Source organism: Psittacula echo (genome assembly GCF_963264785.1).
Source record: "Psittacula echo genome assembly, chromosome: 2".
Lineage (NCBI taxonomy): Eukaryota > Metazoa > Chordata > Aves > Psittaciformes > Psittacidae > Psittacula > Psittacula echo.
The window spans coordinates 124,191,826-124,213,892 of NC_137737.1; the positions used below are offsets into that span (position 1 = coordinate 124,191,826).

General features: G+C 38.9%; 1 protein-coding gene across 1 annotated transcript in view; it reads right to left on the reverse strand.

Moving 5' to 3' along the window:
* The window catches only part of CYP7B1 (cytochrome P450 family 7 subfamily B member 1), a gene marked incomplete at both ends in the record, with an annotated part of 124,469 nt that overhangs the window by 16,982 nt on the left and 85,420 nt on the right, over positions 1-22,067 (reverse strand). The window contains one exon of the mRNA XM_080610670.1: positions 1,198-1,334. Within this exon, the coding sequence (XP_080466796.1) occupies positions 1,198-1,334 (137 nt within the window). The remainder of the gene's footprint in view (positions 1-1,197; positions 1,335-22,067) is intronic.

Sequence of the window (22,067 nt, forward strand, 5' to 3'; positions counted from 1 at the left end):
CTAAGTGTACCAGTTTCCAAAGAAAAAGCCCTGAATGAGTAAAAAATATATCACATTTAATAGAAGTAAAAATGCTCTTCCAAATAAAAATAAAATGAACAGATTTGGTAAGAGGAAGACAAATTTTATTACCTAAACATATGGCTTGCAATTTAATTAATTGACTTTTGAAGAAAAATATTATTTTTATTGCAAAGTATTACTTGTATCAAAATATAAAGCTAATATGAATGTAATTTCAAGCTACTGCATGAAATTACAAAGCACACTTTATACTTTACACTTTACATTTTTATTTTAAACTCCCTAAAAATACAGGAACACCTAAAACTGAGATAGACTTAACTCTAAAGTTGACCATTTGAACAAGGATATCAGCATGTAAAGGGGAAAAAGATCCATTACATGCACCTACACCAATAGGAGTTTGCCTTTTTCCGAATAGAAGAAAATACTGGGTTTTAAATTGATTTTAGTTAAAAGTACATCTGTGTGTATATATATGTAAATTTATATATTAAGGTTTCATTCAAGATTCCAGTTTCATTCTATATTTTTCTTCTACAGCTAAATGTCTACATGAAATCACTCAAATGTTTGTATTCAAGCTAGTGTAGTAATGCAGCTATAAATACAGAAAGCAGCAAGGTTATATCATACTTTATTATATTGTTATTTTCAGCAAGCATGATCAGAGTAAAAGGCTGGCAATGGGAAGTTTCTGTGTTCCAGTCCTGATTGTATCACTGAGTCAATGTGTCATTCATTCCCTTGTGTTCCTGTCAACCAGTTGTAAAATGTGTGAGAACATATTCTGCACATTTTTTCTTGTTTTCTAAATTTAATCTGATATTTTTCTGTGCAGTGTCAAGATGATGTTAGTCCTCCCTTCTTTAGGAAAAAAATCCCAAAACAATACACAATTAAATGTGCTGGCAAAAGCTATACTCATACATTACATGCCTACAAATTCTGTCAATATGCATATACACCTACAGCTGTACATAAATCCACATGTTCATAATTATATCCTATGGATAATTATTATTTATACAATACATGTGAATTTAAGTAATTTTTATTGGTCTATGTTCCACAAAAATGGTTTCGGATAAAGAAGATTCTAAACTACGCATCTGAATTAGTATTTAACTTCACCAATGGAAAAAAAAAGGGAAATACTAAAATATTTCTCACCAGCAATATGTACAGTGAAAATATCTCCAAGTTTCTTTTGCTGATCCAGTAAGAATTTGAAAGCATCTTTTCTAAAAATCAGAGCCTTCCCAAGGTAAGGAATCCAGCCATTTATTAGTGGGGGCTCTCCAGACTTCCTGTTAAAAACAGAAAAAAAAATGATCAGGAATTAACTTTGGCATGAGAGCAACTCATCTTTTTATCTATTTATATATTACACTTAGAGCCACCATTTACATATATAATTCTTGCAATGTATAATATGTTGTACAGAAAGTTCTTCAGATATGATGGCAGGTTAAATCTGATCACACCTCTGAGCACAGAAGGCTCTGTGTGGTGATTAGGAAAAATAAGTGAGAGAAATTGAGATGCATTTAACTACAGGTCGTACAGTTATTACCATCAAGTCATAACACAGAAAAATTACATTTGGTAGAAAACCTCCCAGTAAAGAGTCATCTCATTTTCAATATTTGGCATGTCAGAGGAAGATGTATCAGAAGGCAATTATGGCAGATTTAGGTAAATAGGATGCTGACAAACCACACAAAACAACTAGCCTTACAGATAACGTTTTAATAATTTCCGTTTACCAGCACACAGAACAGCTACCATTCTAACTAAATATCTTCAAAATATAGAATAATAATAGAGGCTAAACATTTACCATAATAAATCTTAGTCTCCATACATTTATAGTCTCCTAAGGTAGAAATGTGCATGAACAGTTAAAGATTAAATTCTAGATGATGATATTTGCATCCCAGTCTAAAAAAGCAGGCATGGTGTCTTGGTTACGTTTATGAAATACTGAAAAATACCTTTCTAGAATCTAGTAAGTTACATTTTTCATTAAAAAGCAAAAAAGGTTCCCACACTGTCCTATTCTTGCCTGCAAGTAAATGTCTTTCCTTCATGCTGGTCTTTAGTTGCTTGAATCTGATTTACAACAAAGAAACATAGAGCGTGCTTGCTCTGGAAGGGATTAAAACAAATATTCGCGAACAACTCTGCTGCTACATCCCATCTGTGAAGGTGACTTATACTACATGCAGTACAACTCATTCTGATTAAATACAAGATATTTACTAGCTTGGATCTAATCAAAGATCAAGGGATCACAAGCTTTACTACTATCATACACAGCATGGATTTTTATGTAGCTGGATTAACCCTATCATAGTCACATTCTGCCTTGAACTGCTGCAACAGAAATGAAAAATAAAAAAGGTAAACATCATATGCTGTATTTGCATTTTATATTTTCCTTATTAAAATTTTCTGAACAAGAAATTAAAAGCCTGAGATTTGCTCTCTGATTTTAAAAAGTTGCTATGAATTTATACAGACAAACAGATGTGGCCAAACCAAGCTGTGTATCTCGATCTCTTAATTTAACTTACCACTTATTTTGAATGTTAGTTTTCAAGAGCATCTTTTTGTCCTCTGGAAAACCAGTAAAACTTCTGGTCCAAACCCCACAGTCTCACAGTTGACAAGTTTGTCCATGCTTTTTTGTTTCTTTGGGTTTTGTGGCTTTGGGGTTTTGTTTGCTTTGTGGTAGGTTTTTTTAATTGTGGAGAAGGTGCAGCCCCTTTTTTACAATACCTCCCATAAACCACTGCATTATCCATCCTCTAGTGGTGGATGGATAACAAAAAGTGGTCCAAAAAACTTTTGTGATGATTAATTCTGTAATAGTGAATACAAGAAAAGAACTAATCTGAGATTACATGAGAAGGATCACCAGCCCTGGAAGCATAACAGCCAACTCGATATCCTCAATTATGCCTTCCAAGCCCATAAGGAATCTGGATGATTTACCCATATTTTTCACCCCCCAGACTGTTAAGTCCTGAGAGCAGCTGCCTTTCACTTCCCAGTCTGGACACTACGCCCCGTAAGTAGCATTCTGACAAATATTTAGATGGTCTTTTTGTCATCTTCTAATTGAATGCATCTAATTTCACCCTCCACGTTCTGTCATTCGGTCAGAAGCTGTATTCTTCACAAGCTCTCCACTGGGTAAAAAGAAGGCAGCTCAGAAATCCAGAGGAAAATTAACTTAATGCTCCAAGTCTGCAGGATCACATCAGGGAGACATTTTGCTATTGCAAAGACGTGAGGGTCATCGTTTGCTTCAGACATGTTTAGCTCAGCAGCAATAAGCTTAATACTGTTAAACACCGTGTCAGGGCTACGCAGCTTTCAGAGGAAAATATACCACCAGTTCAACTTACAACCCACAGCAGGCTGATAACAGAAATGTGTCTTAATTTCTAGCTTTCCTTCTCTTTGGAAGATGGAGGTCATCTCTATGACTTATCAATGTCTGCTAATACAAAGTGAAGAAAAGAGCACCTCATATATTTTAGTGCCTCCCAAAATACAATGCTTCACTGCACAAACTCTTAAGCAGCTGACCCTGGCTTCTTGAAGGACTCTCACCTGCATCCCGAGTACCTCCAGAAGTTCTCATCAGCTTCAGAGGCTACACTGAACCACTAACAAAGCCCACAGAAACTTTTACGGGTTAATCAATATGTTTGTGAACTTCAACTCTGGATTCACACTTCACAGACATTGGAAGATTTGATAATTAGGCAAAATATTGAAAATGTTAGTTACATATTTCTCATGACACAATATATAATGTTGTACCAAATGTAAAATAGAGCTAAGAAATATAAAAGAGCAAAATCAAGTGTTTTGATGGCAATTTAAAATTGTAACTTTTTTAATCCAAAGCATTCAGAATGTCTCACCAGGTTATATTTTATTCAGAAGTCATTTAACTGCTTAAATTTTAATTAACTTAACACACCTTATAATATTCCCAGGTCTTTTTGCTCTACGTTCCTATGCTTTTTATGGCTTGGGCTGGCTTTGCTTGCATACAGGAATAAGTTTAGTTATCTGAGAAGCCGCTGTGAAGTCAGTAAGTCTTAATGGACAAATTTCTCACATATGTAAGTGAATTTTACAAATAAAGCATCAGCAACATGTCCAATACAATCTATAAGTAGACAGATCAGTTACAAAGTGGAGGGAAAGCAACACGTTTGTATCATCCATCATTGTTAAATGGATAATTTAAAATGGCATTATGCAAAAATCAGCTGGCTACAAATACAGCCCATAAATAGGATGAACAGATTTTGATACCTAATTTTTCTTTGCTTTCACAGTGAAAAGATGCTTTCTTGTTAGCAAGCAATAAAGTTGCAATGTCTACTCTATCAAATAAGCAAAGTTTTGGAGTTTGTTTGCAGTTTCCTTAAGGTGAGGTTTCTTACCTCACTCAGAACACTGACTCAGGTGTGATTATTTAGCTCCTTAGGTAAGGTGGTATTAAAAAATGTGGATGTTGTACCCATATCTCACTCACAGCAGCAGTGATGCAATAAAGCAGGAGAAAAATGGTCTACAACATCAATTATGTGAAGAAATAGATTCAAAAAATATATATTTTAAAAAAGTTTAAAGTCTCTAAACATTGTGCTTTCAAGTACTGGCAGGGAATTATTTGGGAAACAAAATAAGGTCATTTGTTAATCTCTCTGCACATTTACTTTTTTGGGTTGTTTTTTTTTTTTTCAGTTGTAAGAAAATACCCTAAAAATTTACCAGCAAACAGACTTTGCCAACATTATCTCTCATAGAAATATTATTGCCTTGTAAAAGCAATTAAGACTATTCTTTTGTTGGTTAAACCATTCAACATCACTGCAGTGTAGGGCATTGGATCAGTGTAAATGAGAGGAGAATCCTTCTCATTTCACTGGTTATTTGTATTCCAAGGGAGCAGATGCCTTCCAAATTATGCAAAAATCCACAGCGCATCTTGTACTATAGCAGATGAACAGGTTAATTTTTCTTTTTGCACATAATAAATCATAAGTGCTTTAACACCCATAGTCGCATTTCATGAACATAAACCTTCTGTTTAATAATGTCTGTTTACAACTAGAATCAGACATACAGTAATCTCTTGCCTGGGATAAACATTAATCCAGATCTGTCTAGAAAAATTATACAATTCATTACCATAAGTAATCTCTATTGTGCCCTGTGCTTAACCTTCATCTTTTTTCCTGTCCTATAATCTTGCAAATCCACTGGTGGTGTATGATTGGCATCTGGTGTTAACGCAGACTTCACTGCACACAGCACAGCTAAAGAAGCCCCACATCAACACGTCACTCTGCAGGGTACAGCCGGTTCAGCTGACCGCTTCTCAGAAACTTTCACCAAAGGGTGAAAACCACCTGCAAGCCAGGGAGAAAAAGGTCTAACAGTAATATCATGTGCTACAGAGGGGTTATTTTCAATGCCAAGCCATTGTTACCTTCCACAGAAATTAAAGGTAACAGTCTGAATTTCCCATAACATCTCTGGCCAAATCATCACACACTGCGTCCAAGCTGGAACACACCATGCTGGGGGACTTTAAGGAATGGAAATGGACGGGTACAGAAGTAGAACAAAAGCTATTATGAACATGTCAAAGCAGTTTGAGATTATTCACAGGCCGATCACAATATTTAAGCAACAAGACGTGACAGACAGTGTCTTTCCAGGGGCTTATGAACACTCTAACTGTGAGGAAAAGAATGAGGCCAAAGGCTTCAATCCCAACAAAGGAAATCCCCAGAATGTGGTGTCTGGTGTGTCTTCTTGTATTATGAGAGAGCAAACACAGGAAAGTTAGGACAGGAGAAAGGCAGTAAGTCTATCTTCCTATGTCCTTTTAATTCAGCAGTTACAGTTTCATCCAGACCTGCTCACAGCATTAGTTGTTTTGTATCTATGAGGACAGAAATAAAAAAAATCTTCAAAATATTTGTCCACAACACAATTTTTCAATACTTATAAAATTATGTATGCCATAAATACCCCATCCAGATTACCTGCCTCAGTGACATCAAGAACTCCAAATTTTCCAGGCTGAACACATGCATTATGAAAAATTATTCCCTGCAGAACAAGACAGTTGAGAGTTTTAGCAATATAGAGTCTTCTACGTTTGAAATCTCAGCTCACGTACCTCTTGCAGAGGTAAGGACCAGACGCTGCTCCTATCTGATCACTACTTGGGAGCTTATGTGGAGTAAATGGATGCATCAGGCCAAGTCTTGACAGAGATGCAGACATGGATTGACTCAGCGAAGAAGAAACAAGAGCCTTGGGATGGAAAAAACTGCTGTTGACACCTGTACTTTTGCCTAGGTAAAGTGATTTCATGCTGCAGTACTGACAACCTCCTTTTTTCGTTAGGCTAAAGATCACTTGTAAAAGAAAAGGAAGAAGACTCAGGAAAAAATAGCACATACACTGTTAAGCACACCAGGAAAGAGGAGTTTATCTGCGCTCCCAAAAAGAGCAGTACAGCAAAGACAGACTCTAGTGATAATGTGACACAAACTGGGAGAAATGCTGACGAAAACAAACCAACCAAACAGTGATTTTTTGCAGTGATTTTTTTTTCTCCCCCACAGAAAAATGCAATCCTTTAGTTGAAAGTTTTTCATGTCAAGAAACTTGGGGATTTAAAATGAAAATCCTTTCTTATTTTAAAATAAAAATAGTACAAGCTTTTTGTTGCTGAGATCTCTAACTTGTGTTGCCATCCTCACAGGAGTTCTTTTTTCTCTGTTCCAGTAATTTCCTTTAGGTCATCCCCAAATATCAACAACTCATTCAGAAGCTCTGAAATATTGCTCTCTAGGAAATTATATTACTTTGCAGGTTTTTAGGCTAAATTATCTCAACAATTGTAGGCTGACATTGTACGTACACCTCTTCATACTTCAGAATTGTGTGTTGAACGACACATCCATAAATTCAACAACTACTTGTAGAGACTGGTTGGGACATTGTCTAAAAGTAAATACCATTGTGGGACAGTAATCTGAGTAGTTTTAAAATGGAAACCCACTGCAAAAACCCTCTTGGCTCAAGTTATATCAAATTCTGACAATTCCCAGAAAGGTCCTTTACAAAATTTAATGTAAAGTTTCCTAACACCCAAGATAAGAGTCACGGGAAGACAAAACTTGGCCAATGCAACAATAATTCAGCAATATCAAAACTTAATATAAATTAAGTGCTTATGGCCCCATCCTTGAAATCCTACCTTGCTCCTGCTCTGGGTGAGGTCAGTGAGAGCAGCCACAATTACTCAATGCTTTGCCTGACCAAGCCCAAGTTTATTCTATTACATTTAAGTAACACAGATCTGAGATAATTTGCCCAGCCAAGGGCTTTCCCCTTCTTAATTCATATTTAATGAAAGAAAAATAGGCTAGAAAGGGATGATGAGAGGTTATTTATCCCATGCCTCATATCCCAGGTAGGGTGCTGTGCACTGATATCTTGCCTCATATTTGTCTATGGTGCTCTGGAAGATGCTCACTAATGGAGTCTCTACAGTCTCCTCAAGCAATCTGTCACTATCAGAAAGTTTCTCCTCATATCTAACCTTTATCTTCCTGTTGTACCTTAAGCCCACTACTTCTCATTCTGCCTGCAAAAAATAAGAGAATAAATGATTCCCTTCACTTCTGCAGGAGCACTTAATATATTGAAAGGTACTTACCATGTTCTCCCTTAAGTCTCCTTTAGGTTAAATAACCTCAATTGCTTCCAGTATTTCCTCATAACAATTTTCTAGACCTCTATATACTTATGTCACTCCCCATTCGATTTTCTTGCGTTAGCCCACACCCTGCTCTATGGCAGTGCCCTGCACTGAGCGCAGCAGAACAATTACCTCTCCCATCTTGAGGGTGGCAGGCCTGGCTTTGCCTCCCAGCACAACCTCAGCTTTCTGTGCAAAATCACCACTGTGACAAAAATCCAGCTTGGGAACCATTACAGCCCTCAGCCTTTTCCCAGAGAAAAGACTGTGCTCCTGTCCAGATGCTGCTGGCTAGTCCTCTGTGTTTTCCAGTTTGCCATTTGGAATGCTAACCTCTCCTTTGCAGGATTGAAGCTGCTCCTCTTTTGGTATTATCCACAAACATAAACACTTATTTTCCTGTATTCATGTGAGAAGGATGAGATCAGAATACAAAGTCCACTAGTATTTCCTTTTACCACTATTTATGCTTGCACATCAACTGGCTTTACCTAAGAGAACCCAATGACTCCTCCCCAATATCCATCTCTTTCATAAGCCATTTCTGCACTTTCATATACTGCCTTGCTGCAATACATGTTAAAACTGTACACAGTAAGTAGCTCATAGTAGGAAATCATATTAACTGTCTGGCCAAGAAATGACAAGTGAAGTGTGGATAAGAATGTCAGCACTCCCCACAGAAATATATTCAAATAGGCAGAAATCATTCCTTACGTAATAAGCAAACAAATAAATTCAGGAAATTTCAGAAACAGTGGTGGGACATTATCACATTTAAAAAACCGTGGTAACAAGGCAAGAGAGGGGAATGTTAGATGGAAAGATATTGCTTTTATGGGCAACTGTGTTTTCTTTGAGTTTATAATATATAATTTAAGAATGAAAATGTAAAAATCAAATATTATTTCCTGAAAAACTGTATGAATGTCAAATAATGAGCATATTCATTGGAACAAAAAAGGTAATGAAAAGAGCCCCTTCATTTTCATGTAACTGAGCTGTCCAAAAGTTTGGTATATTTTTAGGTTCTTTATCATCACTAGAGAGAAAAGGAGTGAAAAGGGGTTTTTTTTTGGGTCTTTATTAACAATACAGGTAGGTTAAAATTGTTCACTCAAAGCTGAAATTATATACTGAAGGAAGATAACTGACACTGTCACTAATTCATATATCACAGGAAAACAGCAACTGAATACTGTACTCGGGTGAACGTTTCAAAAGCCTTAATGTCTGTAAGATGCACGTAGTATGAGTAGGTCTTCTTCCCTTTCAAAGTATTACACGTACTTCCTCCCTAGATCCTCATTTTCCCTCTTTTCCTTCCAGTGCTGCAAGTCTATTGCACATGTTCTGAGAAACAGTCTCATTCCTTGTTAACTGGACTCTCCACTACACATCCATTCTCTCCTGCTTCATCTCCTTCTGCCACCAGCCTAGGTTAACATTTCAGTTTCTGTGTGATTTTACTTCTCTCAGAAGAAACTATAGGTAACTTATTTCAGCAGAAAGCATGTTGCAATCTCAGCTCTTCATCTTTTGCTCCTCACAAGTCTCTCCTTTCCTCCTTCCTAGATGTACTTCTGTGCTCTTCCTTTGCATACCTCCTCTTCCAAAACTTCCCCACTCTGTTTTCCATTCCACTTGTACCCTTTCCCTCCTTCTCCTTCCCCTAGCTCTGTTCTGGCTCTGTCCCTGCTTCCAGTAGCACACTTGGGTCTTTTTCAAGCCAGCCTTTCTTGTAGTTCATGGCTGGGTAAGTCCTATCCCTGCCTTATCAAGCTGCCACAATTAGGGAGCAAAAACCCTGACTGCTTGCAAATTTGTTTTCTTAGGGCTGCGTAGTGACACTTCTCACATCACCATGTGTATGAGCAGCACCCTTCTATAATTCATGCTTCACGCTACGTAACGGCAGCCCATTAGAGTCTGAAGTACGTACGTATGAAATGCAGTTTTTTATTAAGCATTCTTTGGTAGGACTAGCCTGAAGCCTCTCATTATGAGGGAAGCCATGAAGTATCTTAAAACAGCCTTATTTTTAAAGATTAAAAAAAAAAAATCTCAAATAGATTTCCCACAAAACAGCTGCTCCTCAATTTTATTTAGCAGATATCAGAATGAAGACGGTTGCAGCCTTCTCAGTGTGCCCACAGCTTTTCCTAGGAAAGGACTAACAAGAGGGATGGTTGTGCCGTCTCCTCCCCGGATGGATTTACAGAGCAGTATGCAGCAACCTGCAGACCATGCGGACACTCTGTGAGCTGGGCTATGTGTCTCACAGTCGATCTCTGCTCGAACTCACCCTGGGGTGCTCTCATCTGCTTTTCCCTCTCCTGAGCCTGAAACTCTGCTGAGCCTTTAACAGACTTAATATGTATTAATATAAGAGCTTCAGTGTATTGCCTGAAAACAATGGTTTGATGCTTGGAAAATATATTCCTTTAATTGGTCTGCAGCTGCCCTTTTTAAATATTTACGTAAACTCTATTGTGTTCAAGGGCATAAGGGTTAAACCCTTAAATGAGGCTCTTGGCCTTCTGTTTGTGTGAATTCTCTGGAATGTACAACATCCTTGTCACTTTTAGGTAACTTCATTCATTCCAGTTTTAGGTAAATCAAGAATACATTCTCATTCTACAGCCATGGAAAGTAAAATATTATTAATTGAAGATCATAAGATGGAACAGTAACTGGGACATTGTAGGTCTGAACATGTTTTAAATCCCTCTGCTATGAAATATGGAGTAGAAAATATAAATACAATTCTCAATTTTTTTTAATTAAATTGAGTAAATGTCAACTTGGGGACTGTAATCAGAGATATTACAATTGCAAATGAATACTTGTTTCATTGTTTTCCTAAGCTGTTTCCTGCACAAAATAATACTTGGATTACGATACAATCATATTTCTGAATAGTCCAAGACTTGCCTGTCCTAGATCTATTGAAATATATACTTTTTTCTTTCCCAAAAAAACAGATACTGCTCAATTGCATAATTTCATAGAATCACTGAATTGCTAAGGTTGGAAAAGACCTTAAAGATGAAGTCCAAATGTTAATCTAGCATTGCCAAGTCCACCACTAAACCATGTTCCTAAGTGCCACATCTACATGTCTTTCATACCTCTGAGGATGGTGTCTTAATCACTTCCCTGGGCTGCCTGTTCCTGCGCTTGACAACCCTTTCGGCAAAGAAATTTTTCCTAATATCCAGTCTAAACCTCCTTTGGTGCAACTTGAGGCCATTTTCTCTTTTCCTATCACTTGTTATTTGGAAGAAGAGACCAACACCTACCTTGCTACAACCTCCTTTCAGGTAGTTGTAGAGAGCAATAAGGTCTGAGTCTCCTTTTCTCCAGGCTAAACAACCCAGTTCCCTCAGCCGCTCCTCGTAAGACTTGTGTTCCAGATCCTTCTCCAGCTTCACTGTCCTTCTCTGGACCTGCTTCAGCACCTCAATATCTCTCTAGTAGTGAGGGGCACAAAACTGAACACAGTATTCAAGATGCAGCCTCACCAGTGCTAAGTACAGGGGCATGATCACTGCCGTGTCCCTGCTGGTCACACTATTCCTGATACAAGCCAGGATGCTGTTGGCCTTCTTGGCTGCCTGGGCACTCTGACGGCTCATATTCATCAAGCTGTTGACCAACACCCCAGGCCCTTTTCAGCCAGGCAGCTTTCAGCTGTAGCGTTTCCTGGGGTTGTTGTGACCCGAATGCAGGACCTAGCACTGAACCTCATACAATTGGCTTCTGCCCATTGATCCAGCATGTCCAGATCCCTCTGTAGAGCCTTCCTACCCTCAAGCAGATAAATACTTCCACCCAACTTGGTGCTGTTTGCAAACTTACTGAGGGTTCACTTGATCCTCTTGTCCAGATCATTGATAAAAGTATTAAACAGAACAGGCCACAGTACTGAGCCCTGGGGAACATCACTTGTCATCAGCAACCAATTCGATTTAACTCCGACTACCACCACACTTTGGGCTCGGCCATCCAGCCAGCTTTTTTTACCCAGCGAAGAGTGCACCCATCCAAGCCATGAGCAGTCAGTTTCTCCAGGAGAATGCTGTGGGAAATGGTGTCAAAAGCTTCATTAAAGTCTAAGCAGTCAAGCTCCACAGCCTTTCCCTTGTCCGCTAAGCAGGTCACTTCATCATAGAAGGACATCAGGTTGTTCAAGCACAACCTGCCTTTTATAAACCCATGCTGATCAGCTGTGATCACCTGGTTGTCGTCAAGGTGCTCTGTCACTAAGCAGAGAAGTTCCTCTACCTGGGCACACCTCCCCAGGCGTGCTCACTGCTCCATACTGGTGTAAGAGCCAGGCACAGCCCGCAGTCAGACTCCTGAGCGGCAGCATGTTCCCACCAGAGCTCTGTCTGGATAGCAGTGTCAGCCATGGTGGGTACAGATCTTAGAGAGTCCATGGCTTTCTGCTGGGTGGATACCACTGCTCCCTGGCTGAGCTGGCAAGGCTTCATCACCCCTCCTGCAGGCTCTTCTGCACAGATTGCCACACCACACCATTTGCTTGCCCAGGTCCCATCAGGCACTGTGATGTGAGCCACAGGCTCCTGCCAGCTCTCTGGGCTCCCCCAGTTCAGGAAATCCCACTGTGCACCACACTGGAGTGCTCCAGTGCCGGTCTTGCCTGTGCTGGAGCTACTCACCTCAGCAACTGAGTAATTTCCAACTTTGGTACAAGGGTGTAGGGCAGATCTAAACTCCCTGGTGTTGGCAACAGTAATTTCCATTTTCCATCAAGTAAAAGGCTTGAATTTGAAAATTAGGAATTTTATTAAATAAATGTTCAAGATTTTCCAACCAGCTATTCCAACTGAGCACTATTACACTTGTTTTGAAGCCCAACAGAATTAAATGCTGAATCCCAAACAGTAAATGAGGCAGCTGCCTATACACAGAACATGAAGTTCATGGAAGCATCAAAGCTTCATGAAATCTTAAAAGAGTAAAACATTTCTGTTGGGGAGATAATGAGCTTTACAGGTTCTAATGAAAAGAAAGTGGATGCAGCCTGACAGAGACAAAGGTTTAGGACACCTCATCCATGCTAATATTACTGCATAGGAATGAATGCAAACTTGGGACTATGGCCAAGTGGCTCACCCATTCATCATTCCCCTTGCTGAAACGCCTCCGAGACTGGCTGCACAGCCACTCATCTCGTACAGAAAGCTGTAGGTGTGGGTGTTTTAGAATACACTCAAGGCTGCTCTCTCAGGTGACTGGCTACTTGATCTGCCAGCTAGCTGATATGCACCTCAAATTTTGTCATATGACTAATGCTGAAGAGACAAAGCAGCTCAGATTTCTTCCTAGAAGGACCTTAATATTGCTTGCCAAAAGACAGCTGGATATGTAGGAAGTCCGAAAATCCACTAACTGAGGTTGCCAGTAAAGTTGATGAAATTCTGAGTCTTGTGAATGCCTAGACCCTGCTGCGGTAAGCCACCTTAGACAACTCCTAGATGCAGCTTGCAATGTTATTTCCACCTGTGTGTCTGAATCCTGAAGCATCTACTTTCCATTTTCCCAGTATTTGAATATTTCAAATTCAGTCAGATTTAGGAATTTTTATTTGTTTCAGCTGGAAGCTAGTGTCCTACAAGTACAATGGACTTCTATTATACCAAACGGTGGATATCAACACCACCATAAACTGATGGAGAAATGTGCAAAATATGGATTCACTGAAGTCACTGCTAGTAGCCTGATGTTGTGGTTTAAGCCTAATTCAGACTAATTGTGAAAAGATTTCCTGTCATGCGCTGCTCTGAGAAGTCAGGCCTGGGGTGTGTCTGGAATTTCATATTAAGATCAATAAGCTGTCCTGTTGTACATGAACAACTGGTGACATTTTATGAATGACGAGGAGTACATCAAAGGGTGCACTGGCCATGCTGGATTTTGCTTTGAGAGTAGGCAGGAATCCTGACTAACAGTTTCTCCTAGCTGTAGGTCTACTTTGGTATAAACTTGAGTCTTTACAGAAGGAGTTTAAGTTCTCCATCACCAGTAATTGTTCCATTTATATGCTGTATTATGTACCTTTGGCTTTATTACTTTTCAATTAGAAAGAAAAAATCATAAGGAAATGAAAATTAGAAATGAAAGGTTATCAGTAAAAAATTTTAACATTCCAATTCCAAGCATTTGCACTGTTCTCATCCAATGTAGCCTTCTGTTAATGATACTACTGTCACTTTACTGACAAACCTAAACAGCTTTATTCTCTTTTCTAATTAAGAGACAAAGCTGATTATGTCAATCTATGAACTGACATCTGAGTGCTTTTGTTATAATGTAAGAAGCAATGAATAGGACTATTGTTATGCTAAAACAAAAACTTGGGAATTTTAACGGGAAAACCCAAGATAGTAAACTATATAATGGCTAAATTAAAACAGATTCTTCCTATTCATGCAAAATGCATATGTGATTGTATTATATAATGAAATGAAGACACTGTGTGAGAAATTAATTTCCAGTAATAGAAAACATAAAGCAGCAATGATACATAAAATACCTGACTAAAATATGTGAGGAGAAATCATCAGATCATAAAATATCTCAAACAAATAAACGACAGACTAAGCCATCAATCCTCAAGGCAAAATTAAGCTATTAATCCAAAATGCTTGCATGTCAAGACATGATTTCAGCTCCATCCTGCTGCTAAATCAAAGATACCTGCTCAGCAGACTCTCCCATGCAAAGGAATACATCTGGAAGCATTCTCCAGTACTGCCTTATGCATTAGTTGTGAGTGCAGTGAATATCCAGTTCTCACCACTTCCCTCAAGCTACCATAAACATTCCTCTATTTTGTGAACTAGAACTAGCTGCAATGACCGGTCAACCGGGTAGCCAATAGGTATTTCTAAGAAAATACTGTGGATGGGATGAAACGCTCACCATTGCAGAAAGATCTTTGTATTTGCATGGACACAGGTAAGACTGAAACAATCTCCCACATGCAAGCATTAACAGCTGCAATCTGTGCTAACTAAAAAAGGCCAGGGAGAAGGCAGCAGCAGGCAAATCCTGTAGAATTAGATGAACTTCAATATTTTGGGATGTTAGCAGTTTTAAGACTTGAAGATGGAATGAAACAGTTTTCCCCTCAGTTGTGATTAAAGGCAACAGACAGAGATTGTGCATCTTTTCTGGCAGCTCCAGATCTTCAGGACCACTGCTGGTGCTGAAGCTCCTGTCAGGAAAGCCCTGAATCCTCTCCAAGGGACTCTACTTATCCTGTGTAAGAGGTTCCTACCGATGGTACTGGGTGTCCTTGAGACAGAGCTTAAAGTACTGCAGACTGACACAGCTCTCCTGGCATCATCTGAGCTAAATGAATTTACACCCTGAAGATCAAGTCCTCAGCTGCTGACAGTGTCAACCAGCATTGACATACATCCAATGAACACATACATCTTTTCCTTCCTTTAAAGACTTCTGTTCTAAATGATCAGAAAAAGCCAAGACATTACAAGCTACAGTATCAATAGCACTAAATTTAATTATGGATTACAGCATATGTGCTCCCTCACAAGTACCTGTGGTTACAAACTGCCATTGCCTTACCGTGGATTGTAGCAAGGGATCTTATCCTCTTGCCACAGGCAAGTAGAGACAGCGAATGACTGAATGTCTGTGTTCTTCTATACCTGCCTTCACGGAGGTTTAGTCAGTGGGGAAGATACCTCCTTACACCTTCATTAAAATAGATCTGGAAGTATAAACTATATCCTTTGCACTGGATGTGCAGATTATGCATATGTCTGCATAACTGCAGAGATATGCAAGATAGGAGATATCTACTATTTGTAAGACCCATGGTGTTACTCAGTACTTCAAAAATCACTCTGCTTTTGTTGCACGTGACAGAATACTCAGATGACTGAAAATGAAATTTTTGGAACTGTTTTTAAGGCATTATTAAAAAGGATAATATTTTTTCCTGTGCCACGGGATCTCCTCTAACAGCCCACTCAATTACTTGTCGTTACTAAGCAGTTCGATAGAATTCCAATTCTGATGGCTACCCACTAGTACGGTTAGGCTGTTCACTGCTTAATGGGAGAAAGGGAAGGTTTCAGAATGTATGCCCTTTGGCTTGGAAAGCATCATGATCTTCTTCTAAGCTGCCCACATTTTGCTCACACTGAAGTAGCAAGATTGGGGCACTTACAGAGGAGTCTGGAAACACATCACACTCTTCACTGCAGCTTCCATCACATACAGGGTCACCTCAGAGGAGACTGACAATAGCATCTAAATCCAAAATGTAAATATTTGGAGTTAGGATTACTGAACAGAAAATTATTGCTGATATTTGGTATTTATATTCTTTGGAATTTTCCTCTTCAAAGAAGACAGGAAAAATCAAATTGCAGTCTCATGCTTTTCTCCTGATCTCCTATATGCATTTACTTTATAAGAGCAGGTAAATAAAAGCCAAATTAAAATCATGACCTATACTCAACAGTATAAATCCACAGTGCAGCATTAATTTAAATATTGCTATTGCTAGGCCAAATGATAATGGGTACGGGATAATATTTGGTTAACATTGGTACATCAACAAAAGTGACCATGGTGGTCACAGAACATGAACTCATGTCAACAGGAGCTACAAACACGTCACCATCATGATGAGATTCCCAGGAAAAGGGAACTCTATACAATCTGAAGAACTCTCAAAAAATTCCTTTGAAAAGCAGATTATTGAAAACAAACCCTACCAATGCCTCTGGCCATTGCTCTGCCACAGAACTTCTCTTGCTTGTGCTGGGATTGGTTCCCACCAGTCAGCTGCTGGACCTTTGCCAGCCACAGCAGAAGTGGGGGTCTTCCAGTTGAACAGGCATCACGGCTATTTCTATGCTTTCACTTCTCCTCTTCTCCCCCAATTCCCCCTCAACCCCCTCCCAACTCCTCTGGTCAGGCTAGAGGACACAGCCAAAAGAAAAGAAGTACAGCCAAGATGTTGGTATGCCCCAGCAACCCCTCTCTGCTGTTGCAGGTTCACTGACAGCCAGAATGATTTACAGTAGCCTTCAGGCTATGCTAACTTAGTGAGGGGACTTGACTGACTCATTGCTGCTCCAGGACTGTGGGAACAGAAAGCCACCTTCAAGCCATTTTCAGACATCCCTGCTTCTGAGCTGTGCTATTTCATCCTTGCCTGCGACTGAAAAAAACTGTCAGAGCATAGTTGTTTACACATCTTGCAGCTGCAGCAATGGGGTGGATTCCTTTGCCTTTCTTCTGCCTTCATTTTTTTATTATTTGCTGTCTGTTTTGGTGTTACAGATAGCTCTGGTAGCATTCATAGCCCCATGCTCCATCAGAGATGGTGATTCATGGCACTGTCTGCTCTATTGACTGGTCTTCAAAAGCTGATGCTCCCGTCAGCTGTGTGGCTGTGAGAAGGCATGCTGCACTGGAGTTTGCTGTCTGCAAACAGGATAAGTGACATTCTCACGGATCACGTATGCTGTGCCCATCAGGAGTAATTTTTAATTTTGCATCTTAATTTTTAAAGAAGCAAATGCTAGTGACAGGCTAAACTGAAGAGAGATCAACTGCTTCATTTCACTGCTTATCAGCTTTACTGGTACCAGCTTTCCACTCTGAGGTTTAAATTTCTGCATCGATAATCCATTTTGTTAGTGCACAGAAAATATCGAACTACATTTATTCCACTAATTTCTGTAGTATTCATGCACTTAATATTTACCTTCTATATTCTCTTCCATTTTAGATTTGCCATTTTAATTTAATGCTCTTGATTGCATATTTTTCAGTTACCCTCTTTGTCTTTTTCTTCTGTAATACCTTTTTTATATTCAACCTTTTTATAAAAATAGTACTTCCTTTTTTAATATTATAGCTTCTTCTCATCACCATCTAGGTTTTACATTTCATGAAGCAGACAGTTTTAATTTTACTTTTCTCTGGCTGTTCTTTTCATTAGACTGTTTCTTGTCTTGACCCTTACATTTTGTTTTTCTCTTCTATGATTTGCTTTTATCCTGCCTAACTGACGTGTATCTCTTTTCAAGTGTGCTTTTATTCCCTGTTACTCTCTTTGTTACTCAGCGCTGACAGTGTTTTTCCCCATCTCCTGTGAGTGACAGTGACAGCATTTGAGTGGTAGCTGGCAGATTTAGGGACAAGAAGTATCTGTCTGAAAAGATTCTATTTGGGTTTATTTTTATTTTGACTGTAAAATCAGACCTCTCGAATCCTAGAGCACCAGGGGGCATTGTTTCATTTGGAAAATAAAAATTGTCATGATAGCTATTAACTTCCCAACAAGTTCACTGCAATACCAATCAGAGCCAAAGGAAAAAAAAAATCAAAATGGAGCTATTATGTCAAATGCAGCCACCAAGGTGGGTTACAGGTCAAATGTTTTAATACTTGAAGATGGGTATTAATCTGAAAATCTGGTCCATGGTGAATAAGAAGTGTTGTACTCCTGACCTCCAACCCTGTACATCTCAACGTTCAACCATAGCACTGAGGGGGAAATAAGAGATCAGAAGTTACAATGACAGCTCCCAAGCTGAAACCTGAATTTAATCAATAGTGGAAAATATTGACTGAAGTATTTAGAAGGAAGAGGCAGTGATAGCCAAGGGAAATTACACATAAATGTAAAGAAACAGCCTGAACTGCCATTAAGATGAATGGAAATGTAAAGCAGCAGGAGAAAGTGGATCCCTCAAGATCGGGCCCAGTGTTTCACATTTTAATGAAATAATTAATAGGCTGCATTTCATAACTAAGTGCGGGGTAATAACAAACATACGTGCAGCTTCACAGCTGGCTAAACTCTCAATAGCAACAGGCAACACTATTACCGCTAGTGAAACAATTCTGTTTGCCAAAGAAAAATGTGAAAAACAAGGCAGCAAAACTGTATACAGTTATGAGGGAAATCATCTATGTAACAACTTAACTAACGCCGAGAAGCCAAATCACTCACAGCATTTAGAAATTTACAAAGGGTGCTCAGTAGTATTATAGAATTCAGGACATTAGAGTATTGTGGTCTTAACATGCCAGCAACGAATTTAAATACTCTGCAATGTATGTCTCCAAACCCTGCAGAACACAAGCAAACACTTAATTCAAACCACACTGCAGAATGAAGCATGCAGCTATTTACGAATCATGGATCTAAATGTCCAAAGGTGGATTTTTTTTTTGTTCTTGTTGGTTTTGGGGATTTTCTATTTTGTTTGATTCAGTTTTATTTTCACGTGCTTTGATGCCTGGATAGCTTCAAGAGTTCGTGCTCTAAGTGTGTTTATAAGAGAATAGAACTGAAACCTCTAAACTGCCTGCCGCAGGCGATCACCTCCTGATTGAACTGATGAACAGCACTACGTGAAACATGCACACCACTCACAGTACCAAGTCCTGCTACAGCTTTGCTAGCTCAAGCCATCTTCACGCAAGCCCAGGGCCAGGCCACATACAGACCACAGAAAGAAAGTAAGAACAAGTGTTTGGGCCCCATTTCAAATGTAACAAGAAGAATCACAAGTTCTTTTGACAAATACCTGCTGAAACCCACAAGAAGCTCCTGCAAGTTCAGATTTCCCCTAGGCAGCGGCAGAGCCTGGGAGATACTGTGTGTGCCACACTGAGAAGTCAGATGGAAGATATCAAGTTCAAAACTCACACAGCAAAGTTCTTGGAGAGCAACTATTTCATAAATCTCCACTCCTTCATGTTGTCTTCTGAATCTCTGCTGCTCTGCATCGTAACAACAGGGCACCACCTGACACATCATACTCTCCCTCTGAACTGCACATTGATTCTCCATGGGAAAGAGAATCACATAGCAGACACTTCAGGGTTTGCTGTAAAGACTACTTAAGATTAGAGCAATATATGCCTATGTATATATACCTATAAATAAATCAACAACTGACACATCAAACACAAAAACTTCAGGCAAACTTTTCCCTACCTATTCCAACAGATATATTTTCTTCATTTTTACTAATAAAGCTCATATTGATCTCTCTCCTTCAAAATGAACAACAAAGTATACATTCACGTTATATATAAAACATGCACATTATCACAGACAGTTATATAGAGCTAGTTCAGTTCCTGCCATTTTCCTTACTATCAGTGCTGTATTTTACCTACTTGTGCATTATCATTTTACTGTTACAACTGCTAAGTCTTTAAATGATCATTTTCTTGTTATATTATAAGCAACCTGTTGAAGTCTAACTGACTAACAGATAAGTAATTTAATCTTGAGCTTCTACTGCCATCTGTAATATTAGCAAAATATTGTAGGTAAATTATAACAATACACCCAATTGGTTAAGAGTTTACAGTCCTTCACGAAAACGTTCAGCACAATAGCTTGAAATAACTGTGTATTGTTTTCTGTATCTACTATCAACAATATTTTCTATTTATTTTCTTGTAAATTAGCATTTAAAAAAAGTAGTTGTTTATGTTTATTGTTTCCTTCATTAAGGTTTGTTTTGGAAACAATATGGCTAATTCTGAAATACAGTGTTTACAACTAATAAAAATCCATGTCCAATGAATGTTTACTTGTGGAGTTAAATGTATTTACAACACAGGTTAAAGCTGGTGGACACAGCCTCATTAACCCGTCATCTAGATACAAATCCACCTGTGAAATTTGGAAGCATTGTTACAATATAAAACCTATGAATTCATTTAGGGTAAGTCTTAAAATCTCTAGCTGGAACATCCTTTTACGATATTAGAGACAGATCTGTGAATATCTACTCGTGAAAACAGATCCACTTTTTCAATAACTGCTGTAAATTTCAACCTAAGCAACTCCATAAGGCTGCAGCTATGTTACATCTGCCATTTCCTAGACTGCAATGATAAAGAGAATGTTATTTTTCATTTCAATTTAATGTGTGTATAATACTGTCCCTAGGCACCAACTTTCTACCAAGGAGGTTAGATTATTGTAATACCCACATAATTAATTACATTATCAATTTTCTTACTTTTTAAACATTAGCTTTTGCTTAAAGAAGATTATTGCATTGCTTCTAAAAATGTCTTTACAATTAATTATCCTTCTCTGCAGCAAGCAACAAGGAAATGGATATTAATAATATAAGACTTTCTCAAACTGCTGGGATTATCTGATTTTTAATTACAGGTGGCATAAACAGTTATGAGCCTGGTTGTTTGTGCAAGAAATGTGGAAAAATACTTATAGCCTCTGTAATATGCTGTTTTGTACAGCATTCAGGCTACTTATTTGTTTACACAAATTATTCCGGTCTGCCTTGGAAAGGCTCTTCAGCTTTCAATATCATCTCTGGGAAGTTTCATCACAGAAAACAAACACCAGCCATCAGTTCAACCCTGCCTTGCAGGCAGTGAGTCAGGGATGTCTTCCTAGGAGCTTTAAGCCAGTTGTGCTCCTAGACAATGCTGAGCAAGGCCAGCACCCTATTTTAAAGACATCTTTGACATATTAAAGGCCCATGTTATTAGAAGTCCTTCTTAATTTGAAAATGGAGCTAATAATCCCACTAAAATGGCAATTTTCTGGCCAGCGGAACATCCCTCATTCCTCCTCATCCCTCATTCCTCATCCTCCCTCCCAAGCTCAACATTGTGGCTGAGGACAGGCGCTCTTGGTGGTTATGCTGCCTCCATCCATGATGTACCCACAACATCCAGCACTTGGCTAGTGGGTCCCATCTCTATTGTGTGAGAGCAGAGCAGACACCTTCCCATACAGCCAGCTGGGCAGAGCTGCCCGAGGTAAGTCCTAGGAGAGGGAAGAAGGAAAGGAAAGAGGGAGAAAGGAGAATAGGATCAAGAACGAAACAGTGGGGAACATCAAGCTGAAATTAAAAAAGAACATATTTGGGAGTCAACCAAAGGTCTAGGAAGGCAGAAAACAGGAGAAGTAAAAATGCTGAACTCTGAGGTACAAGAAGGCAGTATCCTAATCAACTTGGTTCAGATCTCATAGGTTTCAAAGGGCTGCCCTTTATCTAGAGTCTGGCAGGGTGTCTGTGTGGAAAATACTGTAGAAACTAAAAGTTTGATGTGTTAATCAAAGATTTAGTGAAATTCATCTGTGGAAAGTCTAAAATTAGAAAAATACTGCACAGAGACCCGAAATAAACTGAGACACAGATTCACA